Below are 20,378 nucleotides of genomic sequence, written 5' to 3'. Positions count from 1 at the left end.
CGCAAAGTTATGAATAACTTAAAGCTCTTGAAGAAGCTTATATGAGACATATCAATACACAAAGATATTGATGTGTATGGCTAGGTATGCCATGATGATTTTTTTCAATGTTTTAAACTATATAAAGTTAAATGTGTCAATTTCTTTATATTGTTTAGCTATTACTTTGTGTATGAATTTGAGCATATGAGATTGTTTCTAACCTTATTATATGAGGTAAGGCTTATTGAAAATCGTCTAGCTTTGTTGGTATTGCTTAACCTTTTCAGGTATGAAAATTTGTGATGAGCCCCTATATGCAAAGCACACGTGGTCTCACTTCAATGATAGACACATCAAACCACTATACATGGTACATGTAGCTTATCGCACACATAATTAAGGCTTGCAACAATTAGGGGGAGATTCTCATCAGGGGGAGCATCCTGAAGCATGCTACCTAGGACATATGCGCGTTGTGCTCTTTTTGTCCTTCGACCAGGGTTATTTTTGTCCCACTGGGTTTTTGTTACCTGGCAAGGTTTTTAACGAGGCAACAATAAGCGCGTCCAATATCATCATTCATTGGTGGACATCCAAGGGGGAGTGTTGTAAATATTATTATCTATATGGCTGTCCACGTAAATATTCATTAGTTGTGTACTTTGATGTAAACCTTACCTCTATATAAAGGAGGCTAATGAGACTGAATGATACACTTCTACTTCCTCCCAACTATTTTCTCTCCATCTTCTCTCTACTTTATAACAAGTATTTGGATATTTTTCTATCAAAAAATATTTTATTATCTATAATTTATGATTTGACAAAAGCATCCTTGATCTATAGGTATATTTACAAAACTAACGGTGAATTTGACAGCAATGACAAAAGTGACTATTAGTGTAAAAGTTGAGTGAGTTAAGTAATATTTTTAAAATGTGAGTAAATTAAGTGTCGAATGAGTCAAAACTTAGTAATTACTTGTGATTTTCGCCTACTAATTTTGTATGAAGTAGTATTCATATTTGAAGTATACGAGGGTAGATGATTAAAGATCAGGCAATATAGCTAAATTACTCCATGACTTTTCCTATTTGAAGTAGTATTCATATTTGATTATCTATACCTTCACTTTTCTAATTGTTGCCAATTTACACCCTACCGTTAATTTTTAAACTTTCCATCCAATTTTCCGTTAACTTGGTTAGCACACGAGGGACTTTTTCGTCTTTTCAACCATCACCCAAAAAAAAATTAAACAAACCAACACTTCCTGAAAGAAATAAATAAAAAATACAAACTTGTTCTTCGTTAAAAGAAGGAAAAAGAAGAAGAAAAAAGAGGAAAAAAAAACAACTTGCCCTTTATCCATCTCTTCTTCTTCTTCACTCCCCTTATCCATCTCTTCTTCTTCTTCACTCCCCTTTATTTCAAAATTGGTCGTTAGCTTGCAACTGATCACTTAATTAATATTTCCTAGTCACATAATCATATCATTGAGGGAGAAACCATCTTTGATCATTGAGGTTTCTGGTTTTCTTTTTCTTTAAAGGTTGGACTGGTAATTCATTTTCAAACATACATAAGAGAACTTGGTATTCCATTATTCTAGTTGGAAGTTTGATGTGCAAAAGATTTAGGAGCCATTGAACAAACTAAAATATTTATATGTATGGAATATGAAACTTAAAATTACAACAAGCATGTGAAGGTCATCTTGATTTATTCAAGTTAGGATTGTGTTAGCTCAGTCATGGTTAGAAAACCTACTATCTAAGATCCAGGTTTTGGGTTCGAGTCACCATGGGAGTAGGAGTGAAATCATTTGATCCTCTTATTAAAATAATAATAATAATAATAATTCAAGTTGGGATTGTGTTATATTGATCTCGATAAAAAGGAACATAGAGAAGAGGACATGTTGAGAAGAAGATAACTGAGAGATAGACATAGAAGAAGAGGAGAGAATGAGGCAAAAAAAAGAAAACCAATTGCGAAAGACGAATAGCAGAATTTTTTTAAAATTTTTTAACAAAGTAATTTTATATTTTTTTCTTGATTTATTAATATATGAGGGTAATATTAGAAGATTAGAGGCAAAAAATTTATAGTTGGCCGGTGTACTAAGATTTTTGTTGGGTACAAATAGTAAGACCCTTTTCTTTGGTGACAATTACAAAGACAAAAAGTCTCTTCACGTGCTAACCAAGTTAACAGAGAAATTAGATGGAAAGTTGACAATTTAGCTATAGGGTCTAAATCGGCAACATTTAGAAAAATGAGGGTGTAAATAATCAAAATTGAAATGTCAGGAGGTAAATCGGTAGTCATGAGAAAAGTTAGGAGTAATTTGACTATTTTGCCGGAAGATAAGATAATTACATCATAGTCTTATTAATTAATTAATTAATTAATTAAGAAAAAGCCTTTGCCACAAAGCCGACAACCAACTTTTAGTCGGTCAAAGCACGAGGCATTACTAGCCTTCGTAGGCAGCAAGTTAAAACCAAATCATGTTTTCAGATGGCGACTCCATTTTTAATAGGATATTAAGAACTTCTATGGACTTTCATTTTACTTACCTTCGTAGGCAGCAAGTTAAAACCAAATCATGTTTTCAGATGGCGACTCCATTTTTAATAGGATATTAAGAACTTCTATGGACTTTCATTTTACTTACCTTCGTAGGCAGCAAGTTAAAACCAAATCATGTTTTCAGATGGCGACTCCATTTTTAATAGGATATTAAGAACTTCTATGGACTTTCATTTTACTTACCTTCGTAGGCAGCAAGTTAAACCCCTTCGTAGGCAGCAAGTTAAACCAAATTTGAAGCTTCCTAACACTTGATCCCAGATTTTTGAATGCGAAATAAACTTGATTAATAAGAATCTGACGTAATAACAACATACACACATTTTAATTGACTTCGTAGAAACGAAAAAGGATTTGTATAGCTTCTTCACTTAATATAATTACAGAAATCATAAACATATACACACATTTTCTTTTATTTCTTCATGCAACTTTATCCAAAGACGAAGATGTGTTTCATCTCTTAACACATAGAATGATCATCGTGAGGTCTCACTAATGACACTTCGGGTGTTCGAGGAAGATTTCGACAAAGTGGACATGTTGGGTTCTTTCTAAGCCACTCGTCTATGCAACCAACATGAAAATAGTGATTGCATTCTGGTATAGTCCTTAGCATTTCCTTGGACTGGTACTCACCCAAACATATCGAGCAAGTTTTGTTATTAGGGTCAGGTAATTCTAAACTCTCACCAAGTTGAGTCTTCAAATATGACTCAATAGTCTGAGCATCAAGACCCGCTGTAACTACTTGAGGTTGTCCATTGGCTTGAATGAGTTCTTGAAGCTGACCACGCCTGTTTGTTTCTTGGACCAGACCATCATCCCTCCTGCCCGCAACATAGAGTGCGTATCCAACAATGCACAACAGCCCTGCCGGAATCAACACGCTAATTGCTATGCCGGTCTTTGAGGATATTGGGATACCTGATCGAAAATAGCAGAAATAGCAACATTGATTGTCAACCTACTATGTTGCAAGATCATAAGCTGAATGTTATTAATTCTTCGCAATTTGTCAATATAACATAATAATTTGTCTACTAAAAAACGCGTTTGTTAATGAAAATAAAATAAAATAGCATTACTGGAAATTTATCATACCATCAGTTGAGCACTCAATGTGCGAACTTGTCACATTAGGCTTACAAACTCTACCATTTGCTTCACAAGAACGACAATCGGGAACGCCCCAAGTCAACTTTACAGCAAACTCCTCCCACCCAAAACTCGCCGGAAGCAAAGCTGTGGAAATTGCAAGACAAAGAGACTGAGGAGCTGGTTTCTCAGTCGTTGACCAACTCGACGGGACAGCAATGACGTTGTAATTGTAATCGTCAAGGCAAGAGATTGGTGCAAAAGACCCAATAGCCACAACTTTGGACGGGCACTTGAAGTAGGTATAGTTTTCCAGGCTATGCCAGAAATGGAAAGGCGTGCCTACAAGACCGAAGTCTTTGTCAAGGAATCTTTTGTGCATGCACCAGTTTAGGTCGTTGATCCACATGGTTTGGTCACTGTAATGGATGCTCTCGACCTCGAAGTCTCCTGAAGAAGGGAGGGTGAGAATGGTGCTTTTTTGTGTACTGTTGCATGAAAGGTCAAAATGAATGGAATACCCACAATTTAGCGGTTGGCGGTATCTTAGCCGGAAAGGGAATCGAATCAGTGGGCCGCTCCCATAGCATGTTGAACCACCACATCTGCTATCTGCTATCTGAGGAAGTAAGAAGGTGAAGAAGAAGAAGAAGAATGAGAATAATATGTCTGAGGTTGCCATATGACTATAGGGTACGTATGAAAATTAAACCAGTACGTACTATTTGGCCAGAGACCAACATCCGGCCAACTATATATGTTAACTAGTTAGAGTTCGAATTGTATACTACTTCTTTATATAACAAGCAGAGTAGCAGACAAGCAGCTAGGTCTCTCTACCTCAGTATCTGATCACCCAATTAGGTAATTATATTGCATATATAAATACAAGTATTGGAAATCATACGTTGCCAATAATGGCAAAAAGCTGACAAGGAAATGGAGCTTAGGTGGGATTTGACTATAGTAGACTCGTTGGATTATATCGACCAAGACTTCTGAACGAAACTATAGAAATATTGAAATTCTGAAAATGGAAACAATTAAATTATAAATTATTTAAGGTGTGCCTAATTCAAATAAGTTAGTTAATCTAACAACTTCGAGTTCCAGAATTTATGTGTAAAACATCATGTCCGTTAAAATGCCTAGTTAGTGTCCGGATAACTGAGATTGAGCAAAGCAAAAGCAAAAAAGAAGAGATCGAGAACCTAAAAAAAATATAGCTCATATAGTCATGTCGACTGTTATTGGAAATAATTAAACAAGCTTATTTACGCTGGGGATAAACAAGCTTATACATGTATATATAATGAATAGGGAATAATAAGACATAATTGAAACCCACAAAACTTTGATTTGACCTGATCAGTCCTCGACGGGTTTAGAGACGAAAAAGAAGTTTCACATGCAGGGGCGAAAAGACGTATACACCCTTGGAAGTGGGGATAAAGGCGGCTGAAGCTAACTGAAGGGCTGACACATTGTACTCATCAAAACAGAAGAAGAAATCGAGGAGGATGCGCGTGTTAAGGGCAGCATAGTAATAGTGCTTATTTTAGTGTATAAAGAAAACTTTGCTGTAAAAACTGTAATCAGATAATCCAGTCAAAATGTAGGTCCTCAACTTCCCATTCCTTCTTCTTTCTTTTTCTTCTTCCATGGTTGAAATTCTAGCATGGTATCAGAGGCCATGGCGGCCTGACCATTGCTCCACCGCTACTTCTCCGCTGTAATTCTCTCCATCTTTAGCCTCTTTTTGGTTCAATTTAGGGAAATCTAATCAAATAAGCCCCAAAATCCCCCAATTTGTATTCCCAACCCTAGAATGTGCGACCACGGCTACAATCTGATCTGCAATGCCATGGCGACCTCTGACCTCCAGTACGAGCTCCGACGCCTCCCTCTTCGCACTCGACATGATCCAAACGGCGTCGTATTACATCGACACCCTCCATTTCCACCATACCAGAAGAGAAGAGCTGCCTGGATTCCAATTTGATTTCAAATTCCTATTCCAATTCCAGTTCCGGTGAAGCAAAATCGAAGAGCAATTGGAATCTCAGATCCATGAGCTTTAGATCTCCATACTCTCCATCTCCACCAAGCAAACTGAGCTCCAGACCTCACAGTCTCACCTCCACAAGCTCATCGCCCTCGAAAACCTCCCCGTCACGGCGACGCGAGCCTCTGGATGTGCTGAGGTCGTGGAGGTACTCGGTGTAGACGCGGATGACCTCCGGCGCTTCGATCTTCTCGACTGAAACCTCGAGCACTATTTTTGCGAAGCTTTTTTCTCTGAAGTCGATGGCAGAAAAGAAAGCAGGAGAGTAGAGTGGAACTGGTGCGGTGAAGGTGGAGCGTTGGATGAGATGACTATTGACTGCTTTGTGCCTGAAGACGAGGATGGACTAGATGAGCTCAGTCTTCAGCATCTGGTTTGAGCTTTGGCTTAAACGCTGCGTTCCATTCTTGGTAAAAATTTTGACTGGTCTTCCTTGAAAGTTCAATTGGTTCAGTAACTTCTGGAAAATTAAGTTGGGTATATTGAGTATTATTGTTGTGTGATCTACTCTGCTTATCGATTGCCCCTTATTACCTGATTATCAACTCAGTCTGGTTAGGTGATGGTATTTGGTGTTATAAGGTTGATATGTTGTGCTTTGGTGCTCTGGTGAAATCTTTTCATATGTTGGTTGGAGATATTCAATTGTCCTGGGCTGGCTGCTTTCTTGATTTGCTTTTTGCATTTCTTCAATCTTCTTTTGTACAATTACAATTGCAACCAATGATGTACAATTACCATTGAATACCATTGAAACCAAGTATGTACAATTACCAAGTCTCCTCTTGCTTTCCTTCAAGACTTTTCTTCCAATTCACTTCTGTACAATTACCAGTCAAAATACCAAGAGATTCCTTTGTTTTTCAGTTCATTATCAGCTTTTCTTTTCCTTCTGTGCAATTACCATTCACAACTTCAAGATCAGAATTCTGTACAATTACCAATCATTTTTCCGTTTACCTTCTGCACTTTTCATCTTTTTCTTCCAGGCTGAGGCTGTAGACATTTCCTAGGACGGTACTGTCATAATTGTGGAAAGTGATAGAAGATGTAAAGATGTTGGGGTTGTTGAAGGTAAGAAGATGTGGTACAGATATATGGCAATATCTGCTTGTTCTGGAAGACTCTGTACACCTTGGCTGTCTATGGTGATATGGACATGAAACTGAAGCACAGAATTCCTCTTGCTGATGGTATTTTCACACATGCCAAAGCCGTCAACCCTGCCTAAGCATTGGTGAAACTGAATGATGATATGGTGATCATGCATTTTAGAATGAAATTGTTACTTGTCATGTGCAAGCAGAGAAGACTGATGTCATACATAGATACACATAAGCTGTGGGTTACATAGAAGAAGCACCAATTCTACCATTTTTCTTTCCAGAGTTCAAGACGCATATTGGTTGAAGATTAACTGTGCATATATTGCGGCTGTTATATCCAATTCTTCAGTATTGAGGTCTTTTAGATTTGGGATTCATGTGTTCCAACCATTATGCTTGGGATATGGTTGAGGGGGGATGTTAAGGGCAGCATAGTAATAGTGCTTATTTTAGTGTATAAAGAAAACTTTGCTGTAAAAACTGTAATCAGATAATCCAGTCAAAATGTAGGTCCTCAACTTCCCATTCCTTCTTCTTTCTTTTTCTTCTTCCATGGTTGAAATTCTAGCAGCGCGGCATGGGTGGCTTAACGGTGTGGTTCTGGGCGCTGACGTCAGCAGCAGCTATATTGGAGGCGTCAGTGTCGTCGTCGTCGTCTTGGGTGGCTGACGGGACGGTGCTGGAGCTGGACGATTCCAACTTCGAATCGGCGATTTCAGCGCTCGACTTGGTCTTGGTGGACTTCCACGCCCCATGGTGCCCCCACAGCAAGAGTCTCTCTCCTCAGGTCTGTGTGCCTTCTCTTCTTCTGTTTCGATCAAATGGATCCATGGATTATCACTTTCTTATTTAGATTTGTAATGCCCACTTTTCATTGCTTGTTTGGATTTAGTTGGACGCGGCTGCGCCGATGCTTGCTTCATTGAAGAAACCAATAGTGATAGCAAAAGTTGATGCTGACAAGTCTACATCTCTAGCTTGCAAATGCGGAGTCGAGTATGCTTCTGAACCTGAAATTGAAATGCTTTAAACTAAAACTACTACTATTACATTGCAGATTTTAATTTTTTTTAGTTCTTGTTGTTATGCTTGATAAAGTGGATATCCTACGCTGAAGCTCTTTATACATGGTGTCCCCCAAGAGTATATGGGGCCAAGGAAAGCCGATTTGCTTGTTCGTTATCTCAAGAAATTTGCAGCTCCCGATGTTACCCTACTTGATTCAGACTCTGCTATTGCTGATTTTGTTGGAGCGGCAGGCACATTCTTCCCCATATATGTTGGTTTTGGCTTAGATGAGTCCGTGATATCTAAGTTGGCATTGAAGTACAAAAGGAAGGCCTGGTTTTCGGTTGCAAAGGATTTCTCTGAGGATGTAATGCTGTTGTATGATTTTGACAACGTTCCTGCTCTGGTATCCCTTCATCCAAGTTGCGATGAGCGCTACGTCTTTTACGGCCCCTTTGAAGGTTAGTTAGTTTTGGTGTATCAGTGCTAATTCACTGCTAAAAACGTATAAATATAATCCGTTGGGGCTAGCCCAATAGAAAATGGTACGGAGTTTGATACTTAAATCTCTTCCAATGCAACCAATACAGAATATCATAGTACGTATGCAGTACAATTTATTAAGTGTGTGACTAACAACATTACACCTTATTGTTTGTGGATTCAGATAAATTGGGGTACCTGTCATGTGGTTGCTATAGTTCAGTTGTACCAAATTCCAATCTATAAATTAATACTTGTTATTCATATTTGAAAGAGCTTCCTGGTCCATGTTCAGCTAAGAAACTGCAATAAAACTTTAGAAGTTTTCCACTTTTAATTTTTAAAAGTACTTTAAATTTCTAAGTTTCCGTTGTCATGGATGGGCAAGCTGTTTATATAACTGCTTTGTACGTAAAGGAACCATCCTTAAGCGTTTTCTGAATTGTTCACTGTGGATTTATCTATAGCAACCCACAGTTGTTTGGTTCGACTTGTTGAGGCTGTTGACTATTTCTGGCACTGGGAAAGATTAGAGCCAAGTGCTGGTATAAAACCACCTGACCAGTCATGAATTAAAGCTCAAATATGACTCATAAATATTTTGCCAATGCAAGCTCTATCTCAGATTCATTATAAATCTAATCTACTGATATAATCCTGTCTTTCAATTTCTAACAGTTTAGTTTGTTAACAACAAATCCCTTCTAGATTGCATAAAGTATTCTTTATTCCATTAGTTTTAGAATTGAAACCCTTTTTTTTACTTTCAAGTGCTGTGGCTTTAGCTTTTTGTTTTGAATATGCAGAGGAATTCTTGGAAGATTTCATTAAACAAAGTTTGTTACCTTTGGCCATGCCCATCAACCATGACACATTAAAATCATTGGACGATGATGAAAGGAAAATTATGTTGACAATTGTGGAGGATGAGGATGAAGAAAGTCAAAGAATTTGATCAAGATTTTGAAATCTGCTGCATCTGTTAATCGAGACCTTGAAGAACACAATGATAGAACTGGAAAAAAGAGAAGGAGGATGAAAGAAGAGGAGGAAAGAAACTGATGGAAAAAAAAGAAACTTCTTTTTTTAGTATCTTAATACACATGTTTTATAATTCACATTGCAAAAAGACAAAACTTAAGATATTAAAAAATAAAACGCAGAGTTTGAATTGTAAAATAAGGAGTGTGAATTTTATTTCCCTAATTTTATCGTGTAATAAATAATAAATACAAAATTTGTACCCAATATATTGTGAGCAGCTCGTGATCTAGTGTTCAAAAGTAGGGTTGTTGTGTAAGAGGTAAAGGGTTCAAGTCCTATGACTCCTATCTATTACCAAATTATAAACATTCTGTATATTGTACAACTGGTTCAGTATGTAAGCCCTCGAGTCGACTTGGCTCGATCTGAAATAGGCTTGATCGACTTGGCCCAATTGACAGCCAGCCCTAACTCCTAAGATATAATGTGGGCATGCTACGCTATTTTACATACTATGGTGGTGTTTGTTTCATGGGATTGGATGAGATTGGACATCCTTATCTAGTCTAATCCCAGTTATCCCATGTTTGGCAGCAAGGAGGACTCTTTTTAATGAGACTCCACAGTCCCAAAAACACCCCCAACACCCTCTACCCAAACCCACCAAAAACCATAGGATTGTGGAAGCTATTCTCACTCGATCTACTCTTCCCTTCCATTCGTCGTTCTCTCATCATTCTCAACCTGCAATGCAACCTCGCCCCATCTATTACTTCATTCCCACACCCCTATGGCGGCGTTGTTACTCGCCACCCAACCAAACACAGCTCCCACGCAGACTGGGTGATGGAAAACCTCACAAAGGATTCTGAAATTGAGCCCTCAGCAGTGCAAGGTTCTCAGTCACCGATTAACTTCTTCAAGTATCGCCATCATCAACCCGAAACCACCACCACAGACGGTGTACCCGACGGTGGTTGACAACCTAGAAACCAATTCTTCCAAAACATAATCAAATTCAAAAATCATGTAAATTAGCATGTAGAACACTAAGAGTAGATCAACTTTCATACCTCATGCACTTCAAAACATCGCTGGAGCCGTCAGAATTTGTAGAGAAACTGTTGGAGACCTTAGCGTTCGATTCTCTCTCCACACCCACCAATCGGACTAACTGAGGCTAGAGGCACGTCGGCGACTAGAAGTGGATCGAACCAACCGATGCGCCGGCTGAAGGTGGCCTGACGGTGGAGTTCTGATCAGGTCACCATATATTTGGAGCTTTGCTGGTTTTGTAGGTTGGTGGTGTTGAAGGTTTTAGTTCTATACTTAATCCCGCTGGCACCAAACGTGGGTCAAGGCACTCTATACCATCAGTCTAGCTTGAGGAGTGCAAGACTCTAGAAGAAATTAAGCCGGGGTAACACAATCCCCCCTAACAAATGCAGCCTATATATCTTACCTATATATGGAAGTCTAAAATGTTATTAAATGCCATTTATGGTCAATTAAGAACTATCCTAAATAAGGGACTGCTTTCCTGAAATACCAACTTTCTACAACATCTAACACTACTTCTTGAAAATTTTCTAATCAAAAACAAAATTACCTATTTGACCTCTCTTCTTTTTGAATTATCAAATTATCTATTTATCATAATATTAAATTACTATTATGTACAACAAATCACAAGAAAAATTATTTCTCTACACTTTCTAATTTATAAATGACATAAAAACTATTTCCAAATCTTCATTTAATTAATGTGAAGATCACTTTTCAAATTCAAGATACTAAATAAGTGACAGACATAAATACCTGAAAGTTTATAAAAAAATTAATTGTAATAGAAATAGTAATTTTTATTGAGTTACTAATATTTATCCACATGAATTTTTTTTTGAACCTCAGCCGCAGAGCAAAGCTGAGAGAGCACAGGGGAGAGACACCGTGTTTTTCTCTCGTTCGGCGGCAGCCGATGCCGGCTTTGGTGCTTGCCTCGTAGATGTTGTGTCGCTGCCGGACAGGAAGGGTTTTCTAGTGCCCTTTCGTCTTTGAGATCGCAATTCTGAGGATTTGACGGCGGTAGGTACTGCAGTTCAGATAGGAATCCTCTATGTGATAGGGTGGTCATCAGGTTTGTGTTGAGGGAGGGCGGTTAGAGACGCGGATTGGGTCCGAGCCTTGGTTCCAGGTTTGATCTAAGCAGCAGTGGCAAGGATAACAACATTGAAAGGAAGCTGTTATGAAAGTCAGTGGGTACGTATTCCTGTGTTAACTAGGAAAGTTGATTAATTTCCATTCCAGTTTATTTGTATTTTCGCTTTAGTCGTTTGGCTTCGAAATAGTGCGTTTCCATTAAGTGTAATTTCATTTAGTTCGACGTTGTAGAAGAATCTTGCATTGTACTGTGCCTATGCTGCTGTGACACGTGTCCAGCATGTTAACGCCAACTATATATGTTATTATCCTGTAGAAGAAATCATCCAAGGTAATACAAATTTCATTTTCTGCTTTATCTTTTCTGTTTTCTCTTTTCTCTCTACCTGTGATTTCCAGTAGTTAGGGCTAAAACCTTAACAATCTGGTATCAGAGCCCTCGATCGAGGGGATGGTGAAGCTCAAAGGGGGCGGTGGCGCGGAAATCCAGCCTCACACTTCCAGCGAACTATCACATGTGGAATTTGACCTTCAGGTTCATAAAGATGAAACTTCAGCAAAAATTGGAGATCTACAAGACTCTCTTGCTACTCTTTGAGTTGAGCTGTTAGTTGAAATGCGTCAGATGAAGGAGGACCATTAGGCTACTCCTAAGCAACAAGAGGCCCCTCTTCTCAACTTTGGGTCGCTCCCACCTTCTTATGGTTCACCTTTGCTCAACACCACAGCTGCTTCAGCTGCCTCCACCATGGCTACATCATCCATGGCCCATACAGCGGATGGGGGTAGTATCTTTAAATCTCCGCCCACTTTCCATTTAACACTAAGTCCTAACGATGTACTTTTGGGATTTACTAGTGAAGTTAATTCTGAGATGATGAATATGACTAATGTGGATTCTATGCAATTTACTGCTCCTTTGAATCGAACATCTAGTATGAGGAATTCAATAGGGAGTGAAACTGATAATGTCGTCCTTGGAGGTAGAGTGTTAAATGTAATGTCAGGTCAATTTTATTAACACACTGATTTTGGTTCACAGCCATTTTCTTCATTCACTGGACCATTTCATTCACATTACAATGCTTGACAAGCCTATGGTTATGCTCCCACAACCCATATAAGCACCACCAACCCATTTGTGATGACCTATTTAGGTTCATACTCTCATACTCCAATGAGTTTCCCATCACATCCATAGCCTACACTCCTATTTGCTGTCCCTAACACCTCAACTCCACAAATATCTCACTTCCCTCTTACTCAATACAATCACAACCATACCATGTCTCACCAACTTCCCACATGTTACACACCTCTCTACCACCACACCAAGTGTATCAATCTGCCTCACCCAGACCCCCTAACTTGTATCCCAGACCCATAGCGATCCCAATCTACCTAATATGAGGCAAATGAGGTTGGAATTTGGATTCTTTAGTGGTGGTAAACCTATTGAATGGCTCAACAAGGCAGAGAAATTCTTTGCTTTCTATCAAAAACCAGAGGATAAGAAGTTAGCCATTGCTGCAATGCATCTTGCTGATAAGGCTTCAGATAGGTGGTATATGTTCCACCATGAATTTCCTCCCACTTGGCTAGGACTAGCTGATCTTTTGATGAGAGAATTTAGTGGGCACAATGTCATTGATTATCAAGCTGCTTTGGCTAGGATGAACCAAACTGGTACTATGGAGCAATACAAATTCTACACCATAAACTTTCATTCATAGCGCTCAAAAAATGCTATCGTAGGATACCATAGCGTTTTAGTAAACGCTATGTCTGCCGGAGCTATAATAGATCTAAGGTCTATCATAGCATTTTCGCAAACACTATGGAAAGTTTGTCATCTATAGCATTTTGAAAGTGCTATTGTATAGGCTTTTGATAACATTTCGTAAACGCTATATTACACTACTACAAAAAGTGCATCACACAACAGAACAAAAATCTGCTGTTGTGTGGTAACACAAACTCTATCATACAACGGTACAAATCTGATTCCGTTGTGTGAATGTAAGCAAATTGAAAACTTTTTTTTTAGGAAGATATTGCACAACTGATTTAAGAATTTTCTATTGTGTAAATGTGAGGCGTAGAATGGAGGAAAATGAGCACATAATTCCCTCCCATATGAGCTCACCAAAATAGAATTTGAACTATACACACAACAGTTTTTTGTTTTCTATTGTATAACGAAATATTGTATGAAGTTTGAGAAATCGTACTAGGTACACCTAGTGCAAGAAGCCCAAATTCATACAACAGATAGTCATAGTTCTGTTGTCTGAGCATGGAAGCAAGGTGAACAATGCGGCAAAGTTTCAATTTGATGAAATCTATATAGGCACAGGTGGCAAATTTTCCCTCCCAGCCGGATTTATCATCATACACTCACACAACGGTCATTTTTTTATCTGTTGTTGGAGAAACTCGAAACAAATCAAAGTCTCCCCACCAAACAACTTAATTGAAACCAATAGTCCCATTTACTCCGACCAAACTCGATAGCCACTTACACCTTCAAAAACAGCAACCCATTTACTTCGTCAGTTCCTCCAGTCAATACACATATGCCCATTGAATGTGTCGAAACCTCCGTCCTCAAAAAACCTATTGCCTCTCTCTCTCTCTCTTCTCACAAAACGTGAAACCATCTCTTCTCTATCACTTATTTACTCTCTCCTCCGTTCTCCGTCCTAGTCTTCTGGCAAACTCCTCTGCGAAATTGAAATGGGTTTGTTTGTAATTGCGAGTTTCTCTTAGATTTAGGGTTCGTAGGGTTCCATTCTCTTAGATGGTTCATCTTCCTCTTCAGCGACAGGGGAGATAGAGTGCCCAAGATCCACTTTCTCTCTCCTCCTCGCCTTCAAACTAGGTTCAATTGAAGAGATACTGAAGATGAAGGTATCCGAGACGGCAGAGGCGAATGTACTGTGCTACGCCGACGAGGTGGCACTATGCTGGGTTAATTTGTACATGTTTAAATATTCGCAGATTGAGGTCTAAGATACGGCACCACTATCTATAGAATCGATAAGAGCAGCAGAGAAAGCATGAGACCCTTATCGACCCTATTAACAATGCCCTTATTCTTCGTTTTGTTTGACGGAGGAGGAGGAAGGACTTGTCACGGTGGCATCATCCTCCGCCCCAAAAAGGTATTATTTTCTTTCAATTGGTAAAAAGCCGGCTTTTTTTCGTTGAATTTTACAACAACGAAGAAGAAGCTGTAGCCACAGATCGAGCTAGAATCCATGGGCGAGGTGGCGGAAGCCCTATGAGAGGACCAAATCTCGACCGCAGCTCTCGTCCGTCGTCCTTATGATTGTTGTTGCTTTTCTTTTCGTCTCTGGTGGCTTGCTTTCCTGTTAGTTATCATACTGCTATGGTAGGTCCACTTGATCGACGGGCCATGAAGAACAAAACCAATTTCCTCTGAGAGGTAAGTTTGCTTCTTCCCCTTCCACTTTCTCTAAAGATCAAACTCCACAACTGAGAGAGATCTTGCTAGAGATGAAGAAGCTAGCCAGAACATTCAGAAAGTCTGAGGACGATGAGCTTTCTCTTCCTACTCATGGATGTCCTGACTCCCATGGATTCCCAAGGTCATCATCTCTCTCACTTCTTCTGTCCATAATTTCCCGCTCACCCAATTCTAAATTGGTTTTTGTTTCTTCGATTTTCCAGAACAAGAGGAACTAGTTCGATCGTTTGAAAGGAACCAAGCTCAACAAAGTCGTTTCTGGAACTGGTCTGCATCACTTATTTTCTGCTTCACTGCGTTTCGTATGTACTCAATCTTTCAGCAGGTTTCATATCCCTGGGAATTGGTATGAGTATCTCCATCTCAAAAACGGGGATCAATTTCTATTATTACAAATGTGGTGCATGTGTGGATCATTCTTGATATTATTTATGGTATTTGTTTTCGTGATTAGTATTAGGAGATATTAGTACTAGGAGCATCTATCTCTCTACTGTCTCTGTTTATGTTTCATTTAATTGGACTGGTGGTTGAAAACTGACTTTATTAGGACCGCTAGGACATATTTCTATGTGTTTAATGATTATGGAATACAACATGCACCTATATGTAACTCCTCATAATTAACTGCACGTCTGCACCTAGATGTTTTCCTTGGCTCGTAATAGGATATAGCTCATAACTGATTCAGGAGGGGATTTCTTAGTGGGATCAGAGGGTCTTGGAGTTAGGAGGGAGTGTTTGATGGATAGGGAATGGTTCCGTCTGTGTATTGTGGTTTATATTGAGACATGGGAAAGACATGTCTTTTGAGAATGCAGAGATCCCATTTGGAGTTCTAAAGCACTATATTATCTGCACCTTGCCTAGGGGTCAGTTGGTGAAGAGATCGAGTGCTTTAATATTTAGGCTATTGATGATTGTAGACACTTGCCGTATACTGCATCTGAACTGTATTGATAGACAAAAATATGCTGTCTATAAACCAAAACAACTTCAAGAAATGACTGGGCACTCTTTTCCCTTTTTCCTCTTAGGAAGAAACCTTCTAGACAATTTAAACATTGTTTTTCACTAATTGGCTTCAATAGTTCACAGAGTTGTTGATCAATTTATAATCTTTTAAGTTTCCTTTTGACTAGCAATGCTCAGTTGCTCAGATCATAACAAAAGGCCATTAGACTAACTTGCTAGTTAAATAATAATGGCAACTATCCAGCAATTTCATACCATTAAGTTTTCCAGACACGTCGCTAAAATACAGCATAAAATTGAATTACTTTATTGCAATGCTGTTCTTTAGAGAAAACACACTGCTTTGATGTTGTTGTACTTGTTTCTATAATATCACAATAGCCCTTATTAATATGAAAGTCATTAGTCAGGGTCACTTTACTCTAGACCCACGGTCCCTCCCCCCTCTCTTCTTTACTTTATATTTTTAGCTTATTTTTTCTTCTTGTGGTTCCTTTCTTCAGTTTTTAAGTATACCTCGATCTTCCAAACAAGACTAGAGAGGCCATTATTCTCAAGTAAAAAGGAAGAAGAAAAAGCAAAAAAACCTCATCTGAAGATCTCCAAATGATGACTTGAGATTCATTTTCAAATGCAACTTTTTTACACCATATATGAGATTTTGAGTTAAAGGAGTGCTAATAGGGTTTATAATACGTGTATTTGGGTAGAAGAAGATTAGTTTGTGAAGATAGAATAGTTTTCTTTCAAAGTTGAAATAGCAATTTCCATGTTGGCCTTTCTCCACAAGTTTGCAATAATATAGAAATAACTCAAAGATACCAAGCAACAGTATGACTACTTCAATGATATTTTGGTTACAAAAGAAAAAGGTTTTGCCTCGAGTTTGTTGATCCAGGAAGAACAGCTAGTGTCGTCAATATTTTGACCAATTGCCAAAAACTTGATCCCTAGTATTTTCCAATTATTGCAAATTTATGTCATTGTTGATGCAGTTTGAGTTTAAATGTTGTTTTTTTTTTCCCTTTCTTTGGTCTTAAACTTTTATTTCGGCTTTTTGATAGCTAAAGTAATAAACTTAACATATTTTCCTGTAATACAGGCAATATGTATATGTGGCCATTAATGGTCTCGATTAATATTCAATCACACTTTTCTGTAATTATTCAATGTTTTTAGTAGTATACTAATGATATCATGCATGAATTGAATGATTTTGAACATTGTCTTTTATTTCTACTTTCTTGGTTTGTGAATTTTTGGAGATGTAAGACTTGGTTGATTTTTTTATTGCTGTTGGGCTATTAAGGAAGTAGAAAAGTTCATCAATAAGTGAACATACCTGACTTAGCTGTGTCAATTTAGCACTACAAGAACATCAACATATGCCCATTATTTTTGGACTGCTTTTGATTTTTCTATATCCTTTATTAGGTTTCTTAGCTGAATTAACTTAGGGTTTGAATGTAAATGTTGTAGTGATCAGCCAACATTATCACCGTCCATGCTTTAGTTTTACTACCTTGTAACATAATTGAGCACACAGTTGCCTCTATTATGTGCTCACTTTTACATCTTTCCACTTTTCCTGCCCCTCTAGTTTCTGTTCTTGTTAAATTGAGTGTAACATGGTTCCTAGTATTTAGAGTGAAATGCATTCCATAGTCTGCTTCTGAAAGTAAGGTCTAAACTCGTCTCTTTAGAAGAAATCGACTCTTATAATTAGAGGTATGTGTCATTGATAATTATGAAATTTATGCTTCTCCTTTGGGAACTAACTAAAGGAAAAGAAAACAAATTCATACTACATGGTAGGTTCAGGTAAGTTTAGCCATTGTTTTGTCTGTAGAAGGCACTTTCATGATACTGCAAGTATGTAATTGTGAAGTGAGTGTGTCAGTCTATGTATGAAAGGGAATGTCTTCTTAATTGAACTGGTGAGTTGCATGCCTCACATGACTGTTCTTTTTCAGTTGAGTTGCTGGTATAATTCATGTATAACATATGGGAACTAATATATGGTACTAATCATTTAAGTAATTCAACTTCACTACACATTCAAATGTAAGTTTGGATTTGGAGGTATTGATTTTCATTATCAAGCTCGAACCTTTAGTAGTATATCCTCATGTGGTTTGGTGATAGAAATGACCTGTACAATTTGTTGTCTGCAAGTATGAGAGCTGATATAAGCAAAAGGCTGCCCTGCATTGAGAATGAGAGCTCGACCCATCACTTAAAGATCTTGCAGGAGAGTTGGAAGGAGCCATCAAGTTGGTTGAAGGAAAGCATTTTGTTAAGTTCTGCTGATACATATATTCACATGCAGCAACTGCGTATGTGCATGTTTTATATTGTATCAGCTTTTGCTTTTTTAAATTGTTAGTTAGAATGCAGCAACCATCAAGCTAGCTAGAATGCTTTCTTTTTTTGTTACATGGTATAGATGAATGTATGGATGATTGATAAATGCTAGCTCTTTTGGTACATGCTTGAATTAGAGTATTTCAATACTTAATATATAGAGCATTATTTTTTTGCAAATATTTCAGGTAAAGAATCGATAATGAACAAACAATGGTAAACTAAATTACGTTGTATAAATACGCATATGTCATCAATCACACAACAAACCACTTATAGTCACACAACAATATCTATAAAATTCTGTCATCACATTCGTACTCACACAACAGAACAAAGAGGCATCAGTTGTCTGATGTTAAATCACACAACGGTATAGAAACAATGTGTTATATGACTTGGGAAGAATTCGACACTGAGCCTCACACATACAACAGTTACTTTTGGATATCTGTTGTGGGAAGGAACAACTAACAACAGTCGCCATATTTTTCTGTTGTATGAGAAGTTAACCAATAACAGTATGGTCTTACTTCTGTTGTCTGAGTGTCATTTTTCTATTGTGTGAAAAGTTAACCAACAACAGCGTGTACTTACTTATGTTGTCTGATCACCATCGAAACAACAATTGAATGCGTTGCATCCAATTTCTGGCATTGGCATGTGCAGAATCGGTGCAACGGTTTTAACTTATGCGTTGTGTCTATGGTATACACACAACGGTGTTTCACAGTTGTTGGAGTGTGCTCATCACACAACACCGAGATAGACGACAGACATGGTCCAAATCACACAACAGATTTCCACTGTTGTGTGATGCACTTTTTGTAGTAGTATTACCCATTCCATAGCATTTAGTGAACCACTATAGTTAAACTATCCATAGCATTTACTAAATGCTATTACTACATATGCTATAACATATAAAAAATGCTACTATGCATCATTCAGTAGCATTTCTATAGTGCTACTATCCTATATTTGTTGCATTAATATGTACAATACATTGTCACAGTACCTTGGAAATACAATAACAAATTAACAAGTCTTCACATCAAAAATACATCACTTTCATTAATGATCTCAAAAGTAACCAAAATACAATGTGACATTCCTAAAATTACAAGAGCACTTCATATCTCAGCCAACAATGTTTTTTCCCTTTATAATAATGATACAAATTCTGCTAGAATTAACCCACAAACAATGATTTTTGGCTTTATTTTGATTGTCGACATGAAATTCAGCACACTGGTTGATAACCTGCTAATTTCTTGAACACTGTACAAACCAGTACCATTGGTTAACTGACTAAAGAGAAATCAAATGAGGAATAATAACATTAATTAAGAAGCTATAATGACAAAGTGACTTACCACATAATGCTATTCTAATGCAATGATTGTCCACAATGGTTTGTTATACTTCTCACAGCCATTGAAACTGCTAACTGGGTTCTGCAGGCAATTGCAACTAATAAGGAAACTTTGAAAGAATAATTTCTGGATAATAGATACTTGAACAGGTTGTATATAATGCATAATTAAACAGTACTCAAGTTATTGCCCACTATATTGCCGAATGAAAACACAACCCATAATTATGTATGCAAAACCTGACTATAATTGAATTGACAAGCCAAAATTAAACATGCTTCGTTAAAACTTCAGAATTTCTATGTCAAATAGGGAAAGTGACATCTAAACAAGGAGAAAATATATGTGAACAACAAATTTGATTACCTTGAAAGAACCATTCACTTTTCAACTCCTCAACCATTCCAACTCTTGAGCTTGGCCTTTAGTTCTGATACCGGAAAAATCACAGCGGAAGAACTCAGCTCTCTAAGAGATGAGTTTTTGTTAGATTCTGCTCGCCACTCCAAGGAATCCACCAAGAAGATAAGAGCGAAACTTGCCACTCTAGGAATCCACCAAAGAGATAAGAGTTTGAATAGAAATGGGAAGAACTTCTTCTCCAATTTGAATATTATTTCTGATAATGATCAAGTCTGATTACAATTGAAAAGAGAGCTGTCTTTTATAGCATCAGAGAAGGAAAACAGAAA

At 37.8% G+C, this 20,378-nt stretch overlaps 1 protein-coding gene, 1 long non-coding RNA gene and 1 pseudogene across 4 annotated transcripts; 2 read left to right on the top strand and 1 right to left on the bottom strand.

The window, feature by feature from the left end:
- Positions 1-2,975: 2,975 nt before the first annotated feature.
- Positions 2,976-4,435, bottom strand: LOC112180707 (RING-H2 finger protein ATL20). 3 transcript variants are annotated; one of them, XM_040512019.1, is made up of 4 exons: positions 4,398-4,435; positions 4,201-4,294; positions 3,682-4,125; positions 2,976-3,504 (listed from the first exon to the last, which is right to left on the bottom strand). In XM_040512019.1, the coding sequence occupies exons 3-4, from the start codon at positions 4,082-4,084 to the stop codon at positions 3,041-3,043; spliced, it is 867 nt and encodes a 288-aa protein (XP_040367953.1). In that variant the 5' UTR covers positions 4,085-4,125; positions 4,201-4,294; positions 4,398-4,435; the 3' UTR covers positions 2,976-3,040. The 3 variants fall into 3 exon arrangements, with proteins under 3 accessions (XP_040367953.1, XP_040367952.1, XP_024175034.1); XM_040512018.1 differs by having other exon boundaries at positions 3,682-4,294; positions 4,398-4,428; XM_024319266.2 differs by lacking the exon at positions 4,398-4,435 and having other exon boundaries at positions 3,682-4,391.
- A 2,884-nt stretch (positions 4,436-7,319) lies between these two features.
- LOC112179531 lies at positions 7,320-9,655 on the top strand (annotated as a pseudogene).
- A 4,338-nt stretch (positions 9,656-13,993) lies between these two features.
- LOC112180117 lies at positions 13,994-18,428 on the top strand. The gene is made up of 2 exons (XR_005802625.1): positions 13,994-15,092; positions 15,175-18,428. It is a non-coding gene; the product is annotated as an uncharacterized LOC112180117 (long non-coding RNA).
- The last annotated feature ends 1,950 nt before the right edge of the window (positions 18,429-20,378 follow it).

Source organism: Rosa chinensis, chromosome 7 (genome assembly GCF_002994745.2).
Source record: "Rosa chinensis cultivar Old Blush chromosome 7, RchiOBHm-V2, whole genome shotgun sequence".
NCBI lineage: Eukaryota > Viridiplantae > Streptophyta > Magnoliopsida > Rosales > Rosaceae > Rosa > Rosa chinensis.
The sequence above is the reverse complement of the archived record's forward strand: the minus strand, read 5'-3'. Positions and strand labels throughout refer to the sequence as shown.

Coding starts and splice junctions, on each gene's coding strand:
- LOC112180707 (XM_024319266.2), bottom strand. CDS start 4,357: ATGGCAACCTCAGACATATTATTCTCATTCTTCTTCTTCTTCTTCACC. Junction 3,505..3,681: donor CATTGAGTGCTCAACTGATG/GTATGATAAATT, acceptor ATTTTCGATCAG/GTATCCCAATATCCTCAAAG.